This window comes from Rhinatrema bivittatum, chromosome 10 (assembly GCF_901001135.1).
Source record: "Rhinatrema bivittatum chromosome 10, aRhiBiv1.1, whole genome shotgun sequence".
Classification (NCBI taxonomy): Eukaryota; Metazoa; Chordata; class Amphibia; order Gymnophiona; family Rhinatrematidae; genus Rhinatrema; species Rhinatrema bivittatum.
The window spans coordinates 21,003,846-21,027,164 of NC_042624.1; the positions used below are offsets into that span (position 1 = coordinate 21,003,846).

The 23,319-nt window shown below is 48.8% G+C and overlaps 1 protein-coding gene across 3 annotated transcripts in view; it reads right to left on the reverse strand.

The window, feature by feature from the left end:
• The window catches only part of ALDH9A1 (aldehyde dehydrogenase 9 family member A1), a 339,496-nt gene that overhangs the window by 22,897 nt on the left and 293,280 nt on the right, over positions 1–23,319 (reverse strand). For all 3 annotated transcript variants that reach the window (XM_029618255.1, XM_029618257.1, XM_029618256.1), the window contains exon 10: positions 17,732–17,873. In XM_029618255.1, coding sequence (XP_029474115.1) covers positions 17,732–17,873 — 142 coding nt within the window. The remainder of the gene's footprint in view (positions 1–17,731; positions 17,874–23,319) is intronic.

The window sequence follows — 23,319 nt, forward strand, 5'->3', positions numbered from 1 at the left end:
GACCTCCAGAGATACCTGTCGGCTTCTGGTTCCGCCCTGCCGGTTGATGTAGGCCACCGTGGTGGCGTTGTCGGACATCACCCTGACCGCTCTGTGCCGTAGTCTGTGAGCGAATCGAAGGCATGTCAAGCGGACTGCTCGGGCCTCCAGGCGATTGATGTTCCACGTTGACTCCTCTCTGCTCCATCGCCCTTGCGTGGTGAGTTCTTCGCAATGTGCGCCCCAGCCGCTCAGGCTGGCATCCGTGGTGAGCAAGGTCCACGTGGGCGAGGACATCTTCGACCCCCTGCTCAGGTGGTTGGACTGCAACCACCACCGCAGCTGGGTCCGAAATCTGACCGGTAGAGGAAGGTGCGTGGAATAGTCCCGTCGACGGGGGCTCCAGCGAGAGAGCAGGGAATGCTGTAGAGGTCTCATATGGGCCCGCGCCTAAGGCACTACTTCCAGGGTGGATGCCATGAGACCCAGAACCTGCAGATAATCCCAGGCTATGGGCCGACTGGCTCTCATCAGATACTGGAGACGTTGCCGAAGCTTCAACTGTCTCTTGGTCGTAAGACGGACCGTGTCCGCCCGGGTGTCGAACTGTACTCCCAGATACTCTATGGACTGGGAAGGCTGCAGACAGCTCTTGCCGAGATTGACCACCCAGCCCAAACTTTCCAGGAGGGCGATCACTCTGTCGGTAGTCCGCAGGCTCTCCTCTTGTGATTTCGCCCTGATCAGCCAGTCGTCTAGGTAGGGATGGACTAGAATCCCTTCCCGCCTGAGCGCCGCCGCTACCACTACCACCACCTTGGTGAATGTCCGTGGCGACGTTGCCAACCCGAAGGGCAGAGCCCGAAACTGGAAGTGGCGGCCCAGGACTTTGAAGCGTAGGTAGCGCTGATGATCTGGATGGATCGGGGTATGCAGGTATGCTTCTGACAGGTCCAATGCCGTGAGGAATTCCCCTGGCTAGACGGCGGCCTTGACGGAACGTAGAGTTTCCATGCGAAACCGCGGGACGCGCAAGTATTGATTGACTGACGAGGTCCAGGACAGGCCGAAAGGTACCCCCTTTCTTGGGTACCATGAAATAGATGGAATAATGACCAGAATTCACTTCCCAGGCAGGTACTGGGATGATGGCTTTCAAGGACAAGAGCCTCGCCAGTGTGGCTTCCAATGCCGCCTTCTTGTGCGTGGGACAGGAAGATTCCACAAACTTGTCCGGGGGGAGATGATGAAAGTCCAGGTAATATCCCTCCCGGATCACGGCGAGGACCCACTGGTCCGACGTAATCTCGACCCACCTGGGGTAGAAGAGGGCTAACGTGCTCCCTATGGCTTCGTCCCCCAGATGAGCCGGCGCATCCTCATTGGGAGGCGCGGCCGGGACCCGAGCCCGGGCCTGCTCCCCTCCGACGCTGCTTGGCCCGAAAGGACTGATTCCTGGCCGGAGGACGTGGCGCCTGGTAGCGGCCCCTGTAAGGAACAAAGCGCTGTGAACCCCTGCCCCTGGAGGGCCTTGGAAAGGCGCGCTGGCCCCTTCGAAACCGATCTTCCGGCAATCTGGGCACTGGAGAGGTGCCCCATGCACTGGCCAGTTTGTCAAGGTCGCTGCCAAAGAGAAAGGAGCCTTTAAAGGGCAATCTGGTGAGGCGTGTTTTGGAAGGCGCATCCGCTGACCATTTTCGGATCCAGAGCTGCCTCCTGGCGGCCACGGAGGATGAAATCCCTTTAGCCGTCGTGCGGACCAAGTCTGAAGCCGCATCCGTAAGAAAGGAAAGAGCGGGTTCCATGTCCGCCGCTGGAGCGTTGTTCCGAACCTGTGACAAACAGGCACGCGTCACCACCGTGCAGCAGGTGGCGATACGCAAAGATAAAGCTGCCACCTCAAAGGTCTGTCGCAGAATGGCGTCCAGTCGCCGGTCATGAGGCTCCCTGAGGGCTGTCCCCCCTTCTACAGGAATGGTAGTGCGCTTGACCACAGCACTGATCAAGGCGTCCACCTGAGGGCACGCCAGCAGCTCCTGTATAGCCGGTGCCAATGGGTACATGCCCCTTAGCACCCGACCCCCTTTGAAGGCAGCCGCTGGTGCCGCCCATTCCAAATCGAACAGTTATTGCGCCGCATGTAAGAAAGGAAAATGGCGGGCTGTAGGACGAAGACCTTCCAGCAGGGAGTTCTGCGCCGGGGGCACTGAAGCGCTGGGACCTGTAATATCCAATTCCGCCAGGCACCGAGACACCAGGTCGGAGAGATCCTCCTTAAGGAAGAACCGCCTCATGGTTCTATATGGCTCAGTCCCTGGAGGAAGGTCCCCCTCGTCCGGGAGATCGGATTCGTCCGGTGAGACCTCCTGGTCCGACTGATCCGGACTGTCCAGCGGCGGGAAATCCCGCTCGCGATACGGGCGTGATGGCCCAGGAACCGGATCTGCAGGAACCGCCACCGCAGCAGCAGGCGCAGCAGGCGCCGCAGGCGCAGCCACCGCAGGAATGACAGGAACAGCCTGAACCGCCTGGCCAGGCTGGGCAGCCGTTTGCATTTGTACAAAAGCATGAATTCCCTTAAAGAGATCCACCCAGGAAATTGAAGCAGCCTCAAATCGCCGGGGTACAAGTTCCCCCGGGATTCCCGATTGGTCGAGACTGCCCCCAACTCCGGGGTAGCCCCTGGGGAACTGTCCACAAACCGTGGCTGGTCCAGACCCGAGGGTCGCACGGCCTCCTCACATTGGGCACAAAGCGAGTCTGGCTCATCACTGCGCATGGCCCGAAGCTGGCATGCAGAGCAGAGGCCAAGGGCTGCAATGCCCGAGGTAGGGGGCGCCGGCGCCGCAGACTCCGCTGCGTCCCGCTCCATCGAGGGATAGGCGCTCAATAAGAAAAAGCGGCAGCAAGCGGCGCGTAATACAACAGGCGCTGAATAATCCTATGCGGCAGCAAAAGGCGCGTAATACAACAGGCGCTCAATAATAATATGCGGCAGCAAAAGGCGCGTAATACAATAGGCGCTCAACAACAATATGCGGCAGCAAAAAGGCGCTTAATACAACAGGCGCTCAATAATAACATGCGGCAGCAAAAGGCGCTGAATACAACAGGCGCACAACAATCCTGTGCGGCAGCAAAAGGCGCGTAATATAACATGCGCTTAATAATAATATGCGGCAGCAATGTACGCAGAAAGACCTCAGTCACAGGCGGTCAGCAGTATACGCTCAATATGCATTGAATAGGCATTCAGCAATAGGCGGTCAGCAGTATACGTTCAATAAGCATGAAATAGGCATTCAGCAATAGGCGGTCAGCAGTATACGTTCAATAGGCATGCAATAGACTTTCAGCAATAGGCGGTCAGCAGGATATGCCCAATCTCCATTCAATAGGCTGTCAGCAATAGGCGGTCAGCAGTATACGCACAATATGCAGTCAATAGGCGGTCAGCAGTATATGCTCAATCTGCATTCAATAAGCGTTCAGCAATAGGCGGGTCAGCAGTATACGCACAATCTGCATGCAATAGGCTTTCAGCAATAGGCGGCTAGCGTTATACGCTCAGTGGCATGCAATAGGCCCAGAATAAGCCAGAACTCAAAAGGAGGAAGAAAAGCTGCGCCTATTACGGGCGCGGAGTACCTGAACAGGCCCAAGATGGCGTCCTCCACGGTGTGCCACGCCGCCGATCCTCTGTGCTTCGGAGACCCGTAGGAAGGGCGTGCAGCTTACCAGCATCGGCGCTCCTCGGCTGGAACACAAGCGGTCTCCGGCTGCGGGGGAAGGGAGCACCTCGCCACCGCAAGTGAGGATATGCACCCGCTACCTCGTCCACGCCGGGACCGAGGGCCTCGTAGGCTACACCCGAACGTCGTCCGGGGGCTATGTCACTGCCGCGGCTCGGCAGGACCGAGGACTTTCCCACCGGGGGAGCACGGCAATCACCCCGGGAGCTCGCTGGGGGAGGAACCCGAGGGTATCTACCGCAGGAGCGCGGGGCTCTAAGCCGAAATGAGAAAAAAAGAGAAAAAATCAAAGTAGTCTTGGAAAGCACGCTCAACTAGCGTGCAGGCACTCCAAACTGCTTTGGAGACGGAAATTACTGAGTCGCTGCGCTTCCTGTGGGGCTATATACGCCCCCGTACTGACGTCAGATCCGTCTCCAACTGCTAGCACGCGGATACTATCCCATTCGTACTGAGTCCATCTGGCTACACGCCAGGAAAATCCATTTTTTTCCACATTTCCTCTTGCCATTGAATGCTGTTCTTTTAGCCTTTATTTTGTCAGCCACCTCCTTTGAGAACCAGATAGGTTTCATTTTTCTTTTGCTTTTCTTTACTTTTCTAACATATAGATTAGTTGCCTTGGTAATTGCTCCTTTTAGTTTGGTCCACTGTTGTTCCACATCGCTCTCGTTCTCCCAGCCTTCTATAATTCTTCCTCCAGGTACTTCCCCATTTCATCAAAGTCCGTGTTTTTGAACTGCAAAACTCGGGTCTTCGTGCTTCTTCTCTGTATCTTTTGTGTGATATGAAACCATACCGTTTGATGATCACTGGTGCTGAGGTGGTCTCCCACCTGGACATCAGAGACATTATCTCCATTAGTAAGCACTAAATCGAGTATAGCTCCCTCTCTCGTGGGTTCCATTACCATTTGTTTGAACAGAGCCCCTTGCAGGGCATTCACTATTTCTCTACTATTGATAGATTCTGCAGAAGGGATTCTCTAGTCTACATCCGGTAGATTAACGTCTCCAACGATCACCTCTTCTCCCTTCTTTCCCATCTTTTGGATGTCTTCAACCAGATCGCTGTCATGCTCTTCCTTTTGATTTGGAGGCCTGTAAACCACTCCAATAAAAATGGATGTCCCATCATCTTTTTTTAGGTCGGCCCATAGTGCTTCTTCATTGCCCCATCTTCCTTGCAGCTCAGATGCTGTTAAAAAAGTCCTAAGATGCCTGCGGGAGTACCACCTTTACGCAAAGCTTGAGAATTGTGAATTTCACAAAGAAGCTGTACCCTTCCTGTGATATATCGTTTCAAAGAACGGTTTTCAAATGGACCCCAAGAAACTTTCGAGAATCCGGGATTGGCCTCAACCCACAGGCATGAAGGAATTACGCCTCTTTTTAGGATTTACCAAGTACTACCGATCCTTTATTAAAAACTACTCATCATTGACAGTCCCTGTAACTGCTATGACAAAGAAGGGAGCCAACCCTGCCAATTGGTCTTCTGAAGCCATCTCAGCCTTCATGACTAGAGTCTAGGTGAAAACCTAAATTCCGTAATGAATCAACAAATGGAACGTAAAGACCATCAATCGATAACCCTGTCTATGTCCCAGGAGGAGCTATTAAGATCTGCAACAGAGTGGACCCTCTTGAAGGAGTACAGAGAATAAGAACATGCCATACTGGGTCAGACCAAGGGTCCATCAAGCCCAGCATCCTGTTTCCAACAATGGCCAAATCAGGCCACAAGAACCAGGCAAGTACCCAAAAACTAAGTCTATTCCATGTTAATGTTGCTAGTAATAGCAGTGGCTATTCCCTAAGTAAACTTGATTAAAAGCAGGTAATGGACTTCTCCTCCAAGAACTTATCCAATCCTTTTTTAAACACAGCTACACTAACTGCATGAACATAAGAACATGAACATAAGAACATAAGAAATTGCCATGCTGGGTCAGACCAAGGGTCCATCAAGCCCAGCATCCAGTTTCCAACAGAGGCCAAACCAGGCCACAAGAACCTGGCAATTACCCAAACACTAAGAAGATCCCATGCTACTGATGCAATTAAAAGCAGTAGCTATTCCCTAAGTAAACTTGATTAATAGAGTTCTCCTTCAAGAACTTATCCAAACCTTTCTTGAATCCAGCAACAGTAACTGCACTAACCACATCTTCTGGCAACAAATTCCAGAGCTTTAATTGTGCGTTGAGTGAAAAAGAATTTTCTCCGATTAGTCTTAAATGTGCTACTTGCTAACTTCATGAAATGTCCTCTAGTCCTTCTATTATTTGAAAGTGTAAATAACCGAGTCACATCTACTCGTTCCAGACCTTTCATGATCTTAAAGATCTCTATCATATCGCCCCTCAGCCATCTCTTCTCCAAGCTGAACAGCCCTAACCTCTTCAGCCTTTCCTCATAGGGGAGCTGTTCCATCCCCTTTATCATTTTGGTTGCCCTTCTCTGTACCTTCTCCATCGCAACTATATCTTTTTTGAGATGCGGCAACTAGAATTGTACACAGTATTCAAGGTGCGGTCTTCACCATGGAGCGATTTAGAGGCATTACATTTTCCATTTTATTAACCATTCCCTTCCTAATAATTCCTGTTTGCTTTTTTGACTACTGCAGCACACTGAGCCGACGATTTTAAAGTATTATCCACTATGATGCCTAGATCTTTTTCCTGGGTGGTAGCTCCTAATATGGAACCTAACATTGTGTAACTGTAGCATGGGTTATTTTTCCCTATATGCATCACCTTGCACTTATCCACATTAAATTTCATCTGCCATTTTGATGGCCAATTTTCCACTCACAAGGTCTTCCTGCAATTTATCACAATCTGCTTGTGATTTAACAACTCTGAACAATTTTTTATCATCTGCAAATTTGAATACCTCACTCGTCGTATTTCTTTCCAGATCATTTATAAATATATTGAAAAGTACGGGTCCCTGAGGCACTCCACTGCCCATTCCCTTCCACTGAGAAAACTGTCCATTTAATCCAATTCTCTGTTTACTGTCTTTTAGCCAGTTCATAATCCATGAAAGGACATTGCCACCTATCCCATGACTTTTTACTTTTCCTAGAAGCCTCTCATGAGGAACTTTGTCAAACGCCTTCTGAAAATCCATCTACCGGTTCACCTTTATCCACATTTATTTATTTACTTGCAGCTTTTATATACCGGCATTCGCTTAGGAACATCACATCGGTTTACAATTAACATAACGACTAGCAACAGTGCTTTACAATTGAACAACTGAACTAGATAGAATAGTAACAAAATAAAAACAAAGGCTAATTACAAATAAGGAACAGTTGAAGGATTTGGAAGGTCCATGCTAGTTAAGTCAGTGATTAAGTAGCAGAGGAAATCACATTTAAGTAAAGTGATATAAAATACAGCATGCAAAAAGTTGTAATGATTGGAACAAAAAAAGACAAAATGTTTAAATATCATAGTTAAATATTGTGATAAGAAACGCAATTGCAAAAATGAACAGAGGGAATGTTAAGTATAAGATGGTAATTGGAAGATAAAGGCGGAGTGGGGTGCAGGCTAGTTGCAGCTATGGAACAAATGTTTATTAACGCCTTCAAATGAAAAGCAAGTTAAGAAAGCTTGAACACTGTTCGAGGATTTGGCAGTTGGGATTCAATCTCCAAGGGGGAAGACTCAGAAACATAAGGAAATAATTCTTCACTAGGACGATTGAGATGCCTGGAATGCCCTTATGGAAGAAGTAATGAGAATGAAAACAGTAAACGAATTCAAAAGGACATGGAATCCCTGTGAATCCCTAAAGGATTGTGGAAGGTAATGATGAAAAGGGTGCTTGAGGTTAACCACAGAGTGGAGATTAGTACCCTTAACAGAAGGCAACTGGTAGAAAACCCTTGTGTATTGGATAAGAGTATAGCAATAGGAGTATACATACTAGCATTCACCTGCCCAAAATGATGAGATGAATGATCAAATGCTAAGAGAAATCAGAGAAGATAACCAATTCAGTGCAGTAATAACTGGAGATTTCAATTACCCCAATATTGACTGGGTAAATGTACAATGAGAGGTAAGTTCCTGGATGAAATAAATGAGTGCTTCATGGAGCAATTGTTTCAGAAACCAATGAAAGACTGAGCTGTATTAGGTCTATTTTTTAGTGGCATGCAGGATTTGGTTAGAGATGGGGCCACTTGGCTGTAGTGATCATAACATGATCAAATCTAAACTAATGACTGGAAGGGGGACAATATGTAAATCTACAGCTCTAACACTAAACTTTCAAAAGGGAAACTTTGATAAAATAAGGAAAACAGAAAAAAACTGAAAAGTGCAGCTGCAAAGGTTAAGTGTACAACAGGCATGGACATTGTTTAAAGATAACAGATTAGAAGCACAGTCCAGACGTACTCCACTCATTAAAAATGTGGAAAGGAGACCAAACGATTACCCGCATGGTTAAAAGGCGAGGTAAAAGGATATTTTAGCCAAAAATACTTCCTTCAAAAACTGGAAGAAGGATCCATCCGAAGAAAATAGTAAAAAGCATAAAAATTGTCAAGTTAAATGTAAAACATTGATAAGACAGGCTAAGTGAGAATATGAAATGAAGTTGGCTGTAGAGACAAAAATTCATAATAAAACTTTTTAAAATATATCCGAAGCAGGAAACCTGCAAGAGAGTTGGTTGGACCGTTAGATGACAGAGAGGTTAAAGGGGCACATAAGGAAGATGAGGCCATTGCGGAAAGACTAAATTACATTTTTGCTTCCATGCTTACTAATGAGGGTGTTGGGGAGATACCAGTTGCGGAGATGGTTTTCAAGGGTGATGATCTGGATGAATTGAACCAAATCATGGGGAACCTGGAAGATGTAGTAGGCCAGATTGACAAAACTGAAGAACTCAAAAATGAAATTTTGATTTATTAGTAAAAATTGTTAAGATTACTTACCTGGTAATCTCCTTTTCCTTAGGGGCGGATTTTCAGAGCCCTGCTCGCGTAAATCCGCCCAAAACCGGGCGGATTTACGCGAGCAGGGCCCTGCGCGCCGGTAAGCCTATTTTACATAGGCCTACCGGCGCACGCAGAGCCCAGGGACTCGCGTAAGTCCCGGGGTTTTCGGAGGGGGCGTGTCAGGGGGGCGTGCCCGAACAGCGTGACGTTTTCGGGGCGTGTCGGGAGCGTTCTGGGGGCGGGACCGGGGGCGTGGCTATGGCCTGGGGCAGCCCGGGGGCGTGGCCGCGCCCTCCGGACCCGCCCCCAGGTCACGTCCCGGCGCGCAGGAGGCCCGCTGACGCGCGGGGATTTACGCCTCCCTCCGGGAGGCGTAAATCCCCCGACAAAGGTAAGGGGGGGCTTAGACAGGGCCGGGTGGGTGGGTTAGGTAGGGGAAGGTGAGGGGAGGGCAAAAGGAAGTTCCCTCAGCGGCCGCTCCGATTTCGGAGCGGCCTCGGAGGGAACGGGGGTAGGCTGCGCGGCTCGGCGCGCGCCGGCTATACAAAATCGATAGCCTTGCGCGCGCCAATCCAGGTTTTTAGCAGATATGCGCGGCTCCGCGCGTATCTACTAAAATCCAGCGTACTTTTCTTTGCGCCTGGAGCGCAAACAAAAGTAGGCCTATTCGTGGAGTATGAAAATCCGCCCCTTAGTGTATGCAGATGGACTCAAAACAAATGGGTATAGTGTGCTCGTGCTAGCAGTTGGAGACGGATCTGACGTCAGCACGGGTACATATACCCCCACAGGAAGTGAAGCAATTCAGTAATCTTCCTTGCAAAGCATGTTATAGCTATATGTGTACTGACCGATCGATTAATCAACAGGATTACCCTGACCAATTGATGGTAGCTAGAGACCGCCAGTGTTCTCAACCGGAAGGCGTCGACACCCAGCAGGGTGGAAGCCCTATTATAAGCAAAACATGGCTTACCGTGAGTCAGCGAATCCCCCTGTATACCGGCAGCCGGGCGGGATGCTGAGTCCATCTGCATACACTAAGGAAAAGGAGATTACCAGGTAAGTAATCTTAACATTTCCTAGCGTGTAGCAGATGGACTCAAAACAAATGGGATGTACAAAAGCTACTCCCGGACTGGACGGGAGGCTGCCCGAGGACCGTGTAGGATCGCCCTCGCAAATGCTGTGTCCTCTCTGGCCTGAACGTCCAGACGGTAGAATCTGGAGAAGGTAAGGGGGGAGGACCACGTCGCCGCTTTACATATCTCTGCAGGCGACAGCAGCTTAGTTTCTGCCCAAGAGGCCGATTGTGCTCTAGTAGAATGAGCCTTAACCTGTAGAGGTGGTGGTTTTCCTGCCTCTACGTAGGCTGCCTTGATAACTTCTTTAATCCAGCGAGCGATGGTCGGCCGTGAGGCCGCTTCCCCTTGCTTCCTCCCACTGTGCAGGACGAACAGGTAGTCCATCTTTCGTACTGTTTCTAACATTTCCAGGTATCTGGACAGCAGTCTGCCGATGTCGAGATGACGTAGTATTCGACCTTCTTCCGATTTCTTCAAACCTTCCGTGGTAGGCAAGGATATGGTTTGGTTGAGGTGAAAGTGTGAGACTACTTTGGGTAAAAAGGAAGGAACTGTACGAAGATGGATGGCCTCTGGAGTGATTCTGAGAAATGGATCACGACAGGATGGTGCTTGTAGCTCTGAGATGCGGCGTGCTGAACATACAGCCAGCAAGAACACCATCTTCAAGGTTAACAAACGGAGCGACAGGCCTCGAAGGGGCCTGAAGGCTGATCCCGCTAGAAATTCCAATACTAGGTTAAGGTTCCACAATGGCACTGGACACTTCAGTGGCGGGCGAATGTGTTTGACTCCTTTCAGGAAGCGTGAAATGTCTGGGTGCTGGGCAATGGATTTGCAGTCACATCTGGGACCGTAGCAAGACAGCGCTGCTACCTATACCTTGATGGAGCTGAGGGACAGGCCCTTCTGAAGTCCATCTTGTAGGAAGTCCAAAATGATAGGAATCTTTGCGGTATGCGAATTGGTGCCGTGAGAATCGCACCAGGCTTCAAAAATTCTCCAGATCCTGATATATGTTAGTGATGTGGAGAACTTGCGTGCTCGGAGGAGTGTATCTATCACCGGCTCTGAGTATCCTCTTTTCTTCAGTCTAGCCCTCTCAATGGCCAGACCGTAAGAGAGAATTGAGCTGGATCCTCGTGGAGAATGGGGCCTTGCCGTAGCAGGTCCCGGTATGGAGGCAGAGGTAGAGGATTCCCAGCCAGTAGTCTTCTCATGTCTGCGTACCAGGGTCTTCTTGGCCAGTCCGGGGCCACTAGAAGAACTAGACCTCTGTGCCGCTGAATCCTGTGAACAATGGCGCCCAACAGGGGCCATGGAGGAAATGCATATAGCAGGATCCCCTGAGGCCACGGCTGTACCAGGGCATCAATCCCCTGCGCTTGAGGATCTCGCCTGTGGCTGAAATATCTGGGAACTTGAGCATTGGACCTGTCTGCTAATAGGTCCATGGCTGGCATCCCCCAGTGATCCACAATTATCTGAAAGGCTGTGGGTGACAGCTGCCATTCTCCCGGGTTTAGGCTTTCTCTGCTGAGGAAGTCTGCCGCAGTGTTGTCCTTCCCGGCGATGTGTACGGCTGAGATGTCCTGAAGATTGGCTTCTGCCCAAATCATCAGGGGAGTTATTTCTAGGGACACTTGTTGGCTTCTGGTTCCGCCCTGTCGGTTGATGTATGCCACCGTGGTGGCGTTGTCTGACATCACTCTGACCGCTCTGTTGCGAAGTCTGTGGGCAAATCGCAGGCACGCTAGCCTGACTGCCCGTGCCTCCAGTCGGTTGATATTCCACCTTGACTCTTCTGTGGTCCACCGTCCTTGGGCGGTGAGCTCCCCACGCGTTCAGGCTGGCATCTGTGGTGAGCAGGATCCAGGTTGGGGAGGACATTCTCGACCCCCGGCTCATGTAGCCGGGCTGTAACCACCAGCGTAGTTGATTCCGCACTCTGGCTGGTAGAGGCAGGCGTATGGTGTAGTCCTGTGATCGTGGACTCCATCGAGATAGAAGGGCGCGTTGCAACGGTCTCATATGAGCCCGCGCCCATGGCACCACCTCCAGAGTGGATGCCACGAGGCCGAGGACTTGTAGATAATCCCGAGATGTGGGCCGGCTGGCGATCAGCAGGACCTGAAGATGATTCCGGAGGTTTGACTGTCTCTTGGAGCTCAGACTGACCTTGTCGTCTTGGGTGTCGAATTGGACCCTTAGGTATTCCAGCAACTGGGATGACTATAGAGAACTCTTCTTTATGTTGACTACCCATCCTAGGCTTTCCAGGAGGGCTATAACTCTGTTGGTGGCCCAGTGACTCTCCTCCGGTAACTTTGCCCTGATCAGCCAATCATCCAGGTAGGGATGGACGAGGATTTCTTCCTTCCTGAGTGCCGCTGCCACTACTACTATTACTTTGGTAAAGATCCGCGGCGCGGTGGCTAACCCGATGGGTAAGGCCCGGAACTGGAAGTGCTGATTCAGGACCTTGAAGCGTAAATAGCGCTGGTGATCCTGATGGATGGGGATATGCAGGTAGGCTTCTGACAGATCTAGGGAGGTGAGAAACTCCCCTGGCTGTACTGAACTCTTGACAGATCGTAGAGTTTCCATGCGAAAGCCGGGGACCAGTAGATGTCGATTGACTGACTTTAGGTCCAGGATGGGCCTGAAGGTGCCTTCCTTCTTGGGTACTATGAAATAAATGGAATAATGCCCAGAAGTTACCCTCTTTCGTAGGTACTGGGATTATGGCGTTCAGGTCCAGGCGCCTCTGTAAGGTCACTTCTAATGCCGCTGCCTTGAGCGGTGAACAAGGAGATTCCACAAACTTGGTCGGTGGAAGCCGAAAGAAATCCAGGTAATATCCTTCCCGGATGATGGAGAGGACCCACTGGTCGAAGTGATCTCGACTCACCTGCTGTAGAAGAGGGTTAGCCTGTCCCCTATGGCTGCTACCCTCTGATGGGTCGGCTGATTGTCATTGTGGGTTACGGCCGGGGCCAGAACCCGGGCCGGTTCTCTTCTTGGTGTGCTTAGCCCGAAAGGGCTGATTCCTGGCCTGAGAACGAGGTGCTTGATAGCGAGACCTGTAAGGGTTGAAGCGCTGTGAGGTTCTACCTCTGGATGATCTGGAAACAGGACGCTGGCTCCTCCTTGACCTGTCTTCTGGTAGACGGGGTAACGGAGAAGCACCCCATTTAGTAGCCCAATTCTCAAGGTCACTGCCGAACAGTAGGGAGCCCTTAAAGGGCATTCTTGTGAGTCGAGTCTTGGAGGACGAGTCGGCAGCCCAATTGCGTAGCCAAAGCTGTCTTCTGGCTGCCACCGAGGAGGACACTCCCTTGGCTGCCGTACGGACGAGGTCGGAGGCTGCATCTGTGAGAAATGCGAGAGCTGATTCCATGTCGTCTCCCGGGGTGTTGTTTCTTGCCTGTGATAAACAGGAGCACGTCACCACGGTGCAGCAAGTCGCGATTCGAAGAGACATGGCTGCTACCTCAAAGGCTTGTTTCAGAATGGTGTCCATGCGTCGGTCATGCGCATCCTTGAGAGTCGCTCCCCCCTCCACCGGAATGGTGGTGCGTTTCACAATTGCGTTAATTATGGCGTCTACCCTGGGGCACGCCAGCAGTTCCTTGGCTGTCGGATCTAGAGGGTACATGCCAGACAAGGCCCGACCCCCTTTGAATGAGGCCTCCGGTGCCTTCCATTCCAGCTCGATTAGCTGCTGTACTGCTTGTAGGAGGGGGAAGTGGTGAGCCGTTTGGCGCAGGCCCTCTAGCAGAGGGTTCTGTACAGGGACCCCTGGGGGGTCCTGGCCCGGAATGGCCAGCTCTGATAGGCATTGTGAGACCAGGCCCGGTAGATCTTCCCTCCGAAAGAAGCGTCTCATGGTCCGATATGGTTCTATCTCAGAGGGAAGTTCATTCTCCTCGGGGGGCTCCTCACTTACCTGTGAATAATCCGAATCCCCATGATTGGGGCCTGTCAGGCGGTGAATGGCTGCGCCTAGGTCTCGAGGGTCCAGGAGCCGGATCAACCGGGACAGAAAGACCCATCTGAGGAGCAGACTGCATCTGGACAAAGGCGTGAATCCCCTTAAATAATTCCACCCAGGAAAGCGAAGCCAGATCTGGCCGCAGGGGTACCAGGTCTCTCGGAATCCCTGGCTGCTCGCCGTGGCCTGCTAAGTCCGGAGTATTCTCTAAGGAACCGCTGGGCTGGGACCGGTCTTGTCCTGGAACTGCCATGGCTTCCTCACATTGAGCACATAGGGAGTCTGCTTCCTCGCTCTGTGTGGCTCTAAGATTGCATGCTGAGCAGAGGCTTAGAGCGTTCATGCCTGAATCTGGGGGTGCCGGCTCTGCGGACGCAGAGGCCTTCTTATGCTCCATTTGTCTACGATGTGCGCCTAACACGGGCGCGTAACAGCCTGCGCCTAGAACGGGCGTCTTATCAAAGTGCGCCTAACACGGGCGTCTTATATAAACGTGCGCCTATAAACGGCCGTCTTATATAAACGTGCGCCTATAACAGGCGTCTTATAGCAGTGCGCCTATGAACGGGCGTCTTATAAATGTGCGCCTATGAACGGGCTTCTTATAAATGTGCGCCTATGAACGGGCGTCTTATATAAACGTGCGCCTATAAACGGGCGTCTTATATAAACATGCGCCTATAACAGGCGTCTTATAGCAGTGCGCCTATGAACGGGCGTCTTATAAATGTGCGCCTATAAACGGGGCGTCTTATAAATGTGCGCCTATAAACGGGCGTCTTATATAAACATGCGCCTATAACAGGCGTCTTATAGCAGTGCGCCTATGAACGGGCGTCTTATAAATGTGCGCCTATAAACGGGGCGTCTTATAAATGTGCGCCTATAGCGGGCGTCCTATAAATGTGCGCCTATAACGGGCGTCTTAGCATATGTGCGCTTATCCTGATAGCATGCGCTAACCACATGCGCCTATCGCGTGCGCCAACAACGTGCGCCTATCGCGTGCGCCAACAAAGTGCGCCTATCGCGTGCGCTAACAACATGCGCCTATCGCGTGCGTGAACAACATGCGCCTATCGCGTGCGTGAACAACATGTGCCTATCGCGAACAACGTGCGTGTAGCAAGCAAAAGAGCTGAATTAGAAAGGAGAAGTAGGCAGGCAACAATGGCGACCTCCCAGGCGGGCAGCCACGTAGGCAGGCCCAGTTAGTCCACACTTCCTCGGAGAAGATGTACGCCTTACCTTGTCTTCGGCGCTTCCCGGCTGCGACCCGGGCGGTCTCAGTCTGCGGGGGGATAGGGAAATACCTCACCGCTGTGCTTAAGGAAGTGCACCCGCTGCCTCTAGGCCACGCCCGAACCGCTCGGGGGCCAAGTCCACGCCCGAGCCCTTCTCACTCGGGGGCTGGGTCCCTGCCGCGAACCGGCCACCGGACCGAGGCTCTTACCTCCGAGGGACCACGGAAGTCAGCTCGGGAAACTCAACTGGGTGAGTGACCGCCTGGTATCACCACAGGAGTGCGGGGCTCGTCGTTAGTAGATTTCTTCTATAAATTTAGTCGTTAGGATTTGGAAACACGCTCAGCGAGCGTGAGGTAGCTCCAAACTGCTTTGGAGACGGAAATTACTGAATTGCTTTACTTCCTGTGGGGGTATATGTACCCGTGCTGACGTCAGATCAGTCTCCAACTGCTAGCACGAGCATACAATACCCATTTGTTTTGAGTCCATCTGCTACACGCTAGGAAATTGTAACTTATTATTAAAATCAGCCATTATACATGAGGATTGGAGGGTGGCCAAAGTAACCCCAATATTTAAAAAGGACTCCAGGGATGATCTAGCAAGTTACAGACTGGTGAGCTTGACTTTAGTGCTGGGAAAAATAATGGAACCCATTCTAAAGAATAAAAATCACAGAACAGAGATAGACATGGTTTAATGGGACACAGCCAGCATGGATTTACCTAAGGGAAGTCTTGCCTCACAAACCTGCTACATTTTTTTTGAAGGGGTTAACAAACGCGGATAAAGTTGAACCAGCAGATGTAGTGTATTTGGATTGTCAAAAGACGTTTAACAAAGTCTCATGAGAGGCTTCTAAGAAATTAAAAAGTAATGGGATAGGAGGTGATGTCCTTTAGTGGATTGCTAACTAGTTAAGACAGGAAACGGAGAGTAGGATCAAATTTGCAATGAGACAAAATTATTTGGAGTAGTTAAATCACATACTGATTGTGATAAATTTTAGGAGGACCTTGAGAGACTGGAACATTAAGCATCCAATTGGCAGGTGAAATTTAATATGGATAAGTGTGAGGTGATGCATATAGGGAAAAATATCCCATCCTCTAGTTACATGATGTTAGGTTCTACATTAGAAGTTACCACCCAGGAAAAAGATCTAGCTGGCATAGTGGATAATACATTGGAATTGTCGGAATGCGGTCAAAAAAGCAAACAGAATTTTAGGAATTATTAGGAAGGGAATGGGGAATTAAATGGAGAATGTCATTATGCCTCTACATAGCCCTCTGGTCACTGCATCTCATAAAAGATATATGGGTGTATTGGAGAAGGTACAGAGAAGGATGATAAAAATAAAAGGGATGGAATGGCTAAAAAGATTTGAGATTTTCAGCTTGGAGAAGAGATGGCTGAGGGGATTATAAGAGGTCTATAAAATCATGAGAGGACTAGAATGGGTATATGTGAATCAGTTATTTACTCTTTCAGATAATAGAATGACTAGGAGGCACTCCATGAAGTTAGCAAATAGCACATTTAAAACAAATCAGAGAAAATTCTCCTTCACTCAATGTACAATTAAGCTCTGGAATTTGTTGCTGGAGAATATGATTAGGGCAGTTAGTATAGCTGGGTTTAAAAATGGTTTGGTTAAGTTCCTGAAGGAGAAGTCAATAAACTATTAATCAAGTTGACTTAGGGGATAGCCACTGCTATTTCTGGCATTAGTAGCATGGGATCTATTTAATGTTTGGGTACTTGCCAGGTACTTATAACATGGATTGGCCACTATTATAAACAGGATGCTGGGTTTGATGGACCCTCAGTCTGACCCAGTATGACAACTTCTTATGTTCTTAACCAATTAGACTTGATGCATTTGATGCAACTGCAACATCTCTCTCTGCCAACACTGTGCCCCAACTTTTACGTTCTGGGATACTGATATGCAGACATCATGGAAAAAGCTCTGGACTGCTTCTATAGCCATATCCAAAAGCAAAGCATGTTCAAACAGCATTGTCCAAATTAATAAGGCAGCTGCTCACCACATAAAAATGTTGCTAGCAGTAATTTGTTATGGGTTAGATAGTAATATTAATAATCAAAATCAAGCAACATAAGGCAAAGGGATAACCTGCATGGAATGGCATTTACTACTTGCTGGGCAGATTGAAAGGACCATTTGGTCCTTTTCTGCTGTCAATACTATGTTACTATTGTATTATCCAACATGGCATATCTAATGTTCTTATCAGCCTTCAGGAGCTCCCATCTTCAGTTGTAAACTGGTATTGAAGCTAGAATATTGCTGTGCCTCAAGTCTTCCCACCTTTTCAAAAGTTTGAGGAAGAATAACTACTGAGACTTTAGAAGCATGATTCCCTTTCAAGCTCAAGTTCTACTGTTCCAAACTGATGGCCAAACTAATTTACATGATAGCTACATGACTTAACATATACATGCAGGTAGCAAAAGAAAAACCCACTTAAGGCACAATACTCTAAAGGGGGAACTGGAGAGAAATGTGCTCAGAAAGCAAACTGCCTCTATTGTTTTGCCACATACATGTGTGATCATAGGAATCCAAAGGGAAATCAGCAGATACAATGGTTGCCGTTTTCAGAGGATACAGCACAACACCACCTCATTCTCAATCCCAAAAGCTTAAAATAACAAAACTGATATCCTGCATACCTGGTAAAGACTCCTCCTGCCAGACCATACATGGTGGTGTTGGCCCTCTCCAGGACTTCTTCTTCAGTATCAAAAGGCAGGATAGACATAACAGGACCAAATATTTCCTCCTTAACACAGGTCATTTCATCTTTGCAGTTGCCTGCAGGCATTGGAAAAAAACAAAACTGTATTACTGGGGAAGCATGAGATGCCCTCATGAGTACTGTAGTCACACCAAGATCCTAGGCACATTTTACTCCTTCTTAAGGAGCACAGATGTTTCTGCTGATCCTAAACAATTTTAAGTATTAAAAACAGTAACAGAAGTCCATACAGTACAGAATTTTATGTAACAGATATTAAATAGATGCCATTAATGAGGCAATTTTCAAACTGTGTGAGCAAGTGCAAAGTCTAGATATTTCTAAACCCTTAGATTTTGTACCAATTTTCAAAAGAAAAAGTATGAATGTGCTTTCCATTTGAAAACTGCCCAGAGATTTTAACCTGCTTTTTCTGCATATACTTTTTATTTACTTAAAATCATTTAACAACTGATTCTCCACTCTATATATGTTGTTGTTAATTTGGTTCTGTTTAACTTCTTCATTACAAGGGTCAAGGTTTAAGACCATTCTATAGGCCAGAAACTGATGCCAAACAAGATGGAATGCTACAAAATGCTGATGCTAGTGAAAAAGCCAAGATCAATGTAGTTGCTGAAACGAGAATTATCTAAATGTCAGGGGAAGACATTGGCAGGGTTTGAACTAATAGCTGGGAAAAGACAGATGGAAGCTTTAGCCAGGGAGGTGGAGGCAAGCAAGGCCAAGGGTTATAAGTGACCCAAGGAGAGTGAAGATGGCCATTCTCCCCCAGGAGACCAGGCTAGATGTAGCTCTAAGTTCCTGCTTTGGCTTTAGTCTGCCTGGTTCTGGTGGAGCTCCAGCTCCAGTTCTCAATGCCAAGTCCCAATCAATCACTCCAGGTTAGCAGATCTAGATCTGCTCTAGTCCTGTTGCCAGCCTGCAGATGCAGCTGCTGCTTTAGTCCTATTCCTGCTGCCAGCTATGGTACAGAGTCAAGCTCCAGCTCCATTTTCCAACCAAGACTCCAGTTCCTGATGCATGTTCTAGTTTCAGCTTCAGTATGCTGGTACTTCTCTCCTTATCTCAATCCCAAATCCTATCTATGAGTACACTATAGATTTTGCATGTGTGCAGACGCTGCAAGACTATTTCCTTGTTTTTCTTTTGTTTTACCAAAACGCTTCACAAAGCCTAAACACATCCTGGGTTGAAGATTATAGGGGCTGTCCAGAGTTACTCCTGGGGGAATTCTGCACTACTGCGGCATGCAGAATTTGCGCAGAATGCCCCTCTTGTGCAGAATTTTTTTTTTTTGCAGAATTTTAAGATGCCAAATGAGCTGCGAGCCGAGCCCATTCCACACGCAGCTAAAGTGGAGGGATGCCTAGCTGGTTGAGAACAGACCCTATCCTGCTTGCAACCGGAGGGAGGCCTAGCGGGCTGCGAGCAAAGCCCATCTTGCTTGTGGCTGAAGATAAAGGCCATAGTGGGCCATGAGCAGAGCCCATCCCTCTCGCAGTTGAATATGAAGGGGGTCCAGTGGGCCATGAACGGAGCCCATCCCGCTCGTGGCTGAAGATAAGGGAGGCCCCAGTGGGTTGCAAGCGGAGCCCATCCTGCTCGCAGCAGAGGAGTAGTGAACAGCTGACGACATTGATACCGCCTGTGACAGTGTGTGTGTGTGTGTGAATGATGCACACAGGAGGGTGTGAGACTGAGTGAGGGTGTGTGTGAGGAAGGGATTTTATGAGGGTGTGTGTTTGTGTGTGAGAGGAAACCTGTGTAAAGGTGAGTGTGTGTGTGGAGAGAGAGAGAGAGAGAGCGTGCATGCGCCTATGTGCAGGGGTGTATGACTATGCAAAGAAAGAGAAAGAGCCTCTGTGACTGCATGCTTGCTAGAAGAGATGGAGCCTATGTGAGGGTGTATGCATGCACGCAAGAGAGAGGGAACCTGTGTGAGGATGTGAGTGTGTGTGTGAATGAGAGGAGGACAGAGGGAGCCCATGTGAGAGTGTGTGTGTGCATGAGAGAGAGCAGGACAGAGTGAACCTGTTTGAGGGCGGGGGTGTGAGCGAGAGTGCGGGAACCTATGTTAGGATGTGTGTGTGAAAGAGGGAGGGAGGGTGTGTGAGAATGGGACAAAGAAAGCAAATATAGGAGTAGAGAGCTGGGAGGTGGAGACAGTGGAAGGGAATGAACCTGGACGGGGAGGGGAGAGATAGTAAAGAGCAGAGAAATTAAGAGCCTGAGGGCAGAGAGAAAGGGGAGCAGGGAGAGAGTGTGGAACAAACTCCTACTCAAATTCTGCTCAAAATATTTAAAAAAAAAACTCTCCATCTTTGAATACTAATTTTTAATTTTTCTTTATTACATTTTAAGTTAAATACCTAAAGACTGTGATGTATTTTGTTTTCCTTAGTGTAGACAGATGGTCTCAGGACCAATGGATATAGTGTACAGCAGTTGGAGATGGAGTCAGATTTCAATCTAACGTCAGCCTACATATACCCACGCAGGAAGCTCTGCTCTTCAGTATTCTCCTCAAAAAGCAATTGTGGATATATGTGTGTTTAATAACTTGATTAATTTGGCTAACTTGATTAACATGGATTTTCAGAAGGCGTTTGACAAAGTTCCTCATGAGAGGCTTCTAGGAAAAGTAAAAAGTCATGGGATTGGTGGCGATGTCCTTTCATGTATTGCAAACTGGCTAAAAGACAGGAAACAGAGTAGGATTAAATGGACAATTTTCTCAGTGGAAAGGAGTGGGGAGTGGAGTGCCTCAGGGATCTGTATTTGGACCCTTTTCAATATATTTATAAATGATCTGGAAAGAAATACAAGTGAGATAATCAAATTTGAGGATGATACCAAATTATTCAGAGTAGTTAAATCACAAGCAGATTGTGATAAATTGCAGGAAGACCTTGTGAGACTGGAAAATTGGGCATCAAAATGGCAGATGAAATTTAATGTGGATAAGTGCAAGGTGATGCATATAGGGAAAAATAACCCATGCTATGGTTACACAATGTTAGGTTCCATATTAGGTGCTACAACCCAAGAAAGAGATCTAGGCGTCATAGTGGATAACACATTGAAATCGTTGGTTCAGTGTGCTGCGGCAGTCAAAAAAGCAAATAGAATGTTGGGAATTATTAGAAAGGGAATGGTGAATAAAACGGAAAATGTCATAATGCCTCTGTATTGCTCCATGGTGAGACCGCACCTTGAATACTGTGTACAATTCTGGTCGCCGCATCTCAAAAAAGATATAATTGCGATGGAGAAGGTACAGAGAAGGGCTACCAAAATGATAAGGGGAATGGAACAGCTCCCCTATGAGGAAAGACTAAAGAGGTTAGGACTTTTCAGCTTGGAGAAGAGACAGCTGAGGGGGGATATGATAGAGGTGTTTAAAATCATGAGATGTCTAGAACGGGTAGATGTGAATCAGTTATTTACTCTTTCGGATAATAGAAAGACTAGGGGGCACTCCATGAAGTTAGCATGTGGCACATTTAAAACTAATCGGAGAAAGTTCTTTTTTACTCAACGCACAATTAAACTCTGGAATTTGTTGCTAGAGGATGTGGTTAGTGCAGTTAGTATAGGTGTGTTTAAAAAAGGATTGGATAAGTTCTTGGAGGAGAAGTCCATTACCTGCTATTAAGTTCACTTAGAGAATAGCCACTGCCATTAGCAATGGTAACATGGAATAGACTTAGTTTTTGTGTACTTGCCAGGTTCTTATGGCCTGGATTGGCCACTGTTAGAAACTGGATGCTGGGCTTGATGGACCCTTGGTCTGACCCTGTATGGCATTTTCTTATGTTCTTATGTGGTAGACAGCATCAATTCCCCTGGGTCTAGACTTTCTCTGCTTAAGTAGTCCGCAGTGACGTTGTCTTTTCCCGCGATGTAGGCATCTGATATTCCTGGTAGGTTTGCTTCCGCCCTCGCCATTAGGGGGGTCTATTTCCAGGGACACCTGTTGGCTTCTGGTTCCTCCCTGGCGGTTGATCTGGCAACTGTTGTGGCGTTGTCTGACATGACTGACAGATTTGCCCCGGAGTCTGTGACTGAATCAAAGGCAGGCTAGTTTGACTGCCCAGGCTTCCAGTCGGTTGATGTTCCATTCCGATTCTTCCTTGTCCCATTGTCCCTGGGCCGTCGGTTCCTGGCAGTGGGCTCCCCATCCTCGTAGGCTTGCATCCGTGGTGAGAAAGACCCAGGTCGGTGGGGATAATCTTACTCCCTTGCTCAGATGGTCTTCTTGTTGCCACCATTGGAGCTGGGTCCGCACCTCTGCTGGTAGCTGGAGGTGAATGGAGTAGTTCTGGGACATAGGGTTCCATCGCGACAGTAGGGGACATTGTAGTGGTCGCATGTGGGCCATTGCCCATGGGACGACATCTAATGTTGATGTCATGAGGCCGATGACTTGGAGGTAGTCCCATACCTTGGAGCGAAGACAGGTCAACAGGTTTCGCAACTGGTCCATCAGTTTCCTTCTCCTTGTAGGGGGACGAACGACCTTGTCTTGTTTGGTGTCAAACCGGCCTCCCAGGTATTCTAGTGATTGGGAGGGCTGCAGGCAGCTCTTGGTTGTGTTGACGACCCACCTGAGATTCTGCAGTAGATTCTTGACTCTGCTGGTCGCCTAGGGACTTTCCTCTGGAGCTTTTGCCCTGATCAGCCAATTGTCCAGATATGGACATATGAGGATTCCTTCTTTCCTCAGTGTCGTCGCCACTACAACCATGGTTTTGGTGAACGTCCGAGGGGCAGTATCTAGTCCGAAGGGTAGTGCCCGGAACTGGTAGTGATGGTCCAGTATCGCAAAACGTAGAGAGCGCTGGTGGTCGTGATGGACCGGGATGTGGAGGTAGGCTTCTGACAGATCCAGAGAGGTCAGAAATTCTCCCGGCTGTACTGCCCTTATGAACGAGCGTAGCATTTCCATGCGGAAGTGTGGTACCCTCAGGTAGCAACTGACAGACTTGAGGTCCAGGATGCGCCGGAACGTTCCCTCTTTCTTGGGGACGATAAAATAGATGGAATAGTGCCCAGTATTTTGTTGGTGCGTGGGCACCGGTGTTATTGCCCTTAGGGCGAGTAGTTTTCTCAGTGTGGTTTCCACTGCCGTCCTCTTGGAGGGGAGTGGCACGGTGATTTCATGAATTTGTCTGGAGGGATACTGTGGAAGTCCAGGTAGTATCCCTCTTGAATGATGGTTAGGACCCACTTGTCCGACGTTATCTTGACCCATCTTTGGTAGAATAGGGCAAGCCTGCCCCCTATGGCTTCTTCCTGTGGATGGGTCTGTTGATTCTCATTGTGGGGTGTGGCTGGGGCCTGGACCTGAGCCGACTCCCCTCTTGTTGTGTCTTTTCAGAAAGGACTGGCCCCTGCCTGTGGGGTGAGGTGCTTGGTATATGTTTTTGTACGGTCTAAAACACTGGGATCCTCTGCCCTTGGATCTTCGGGGATAGGGGCGTTGGTTTCTTTTGTTTC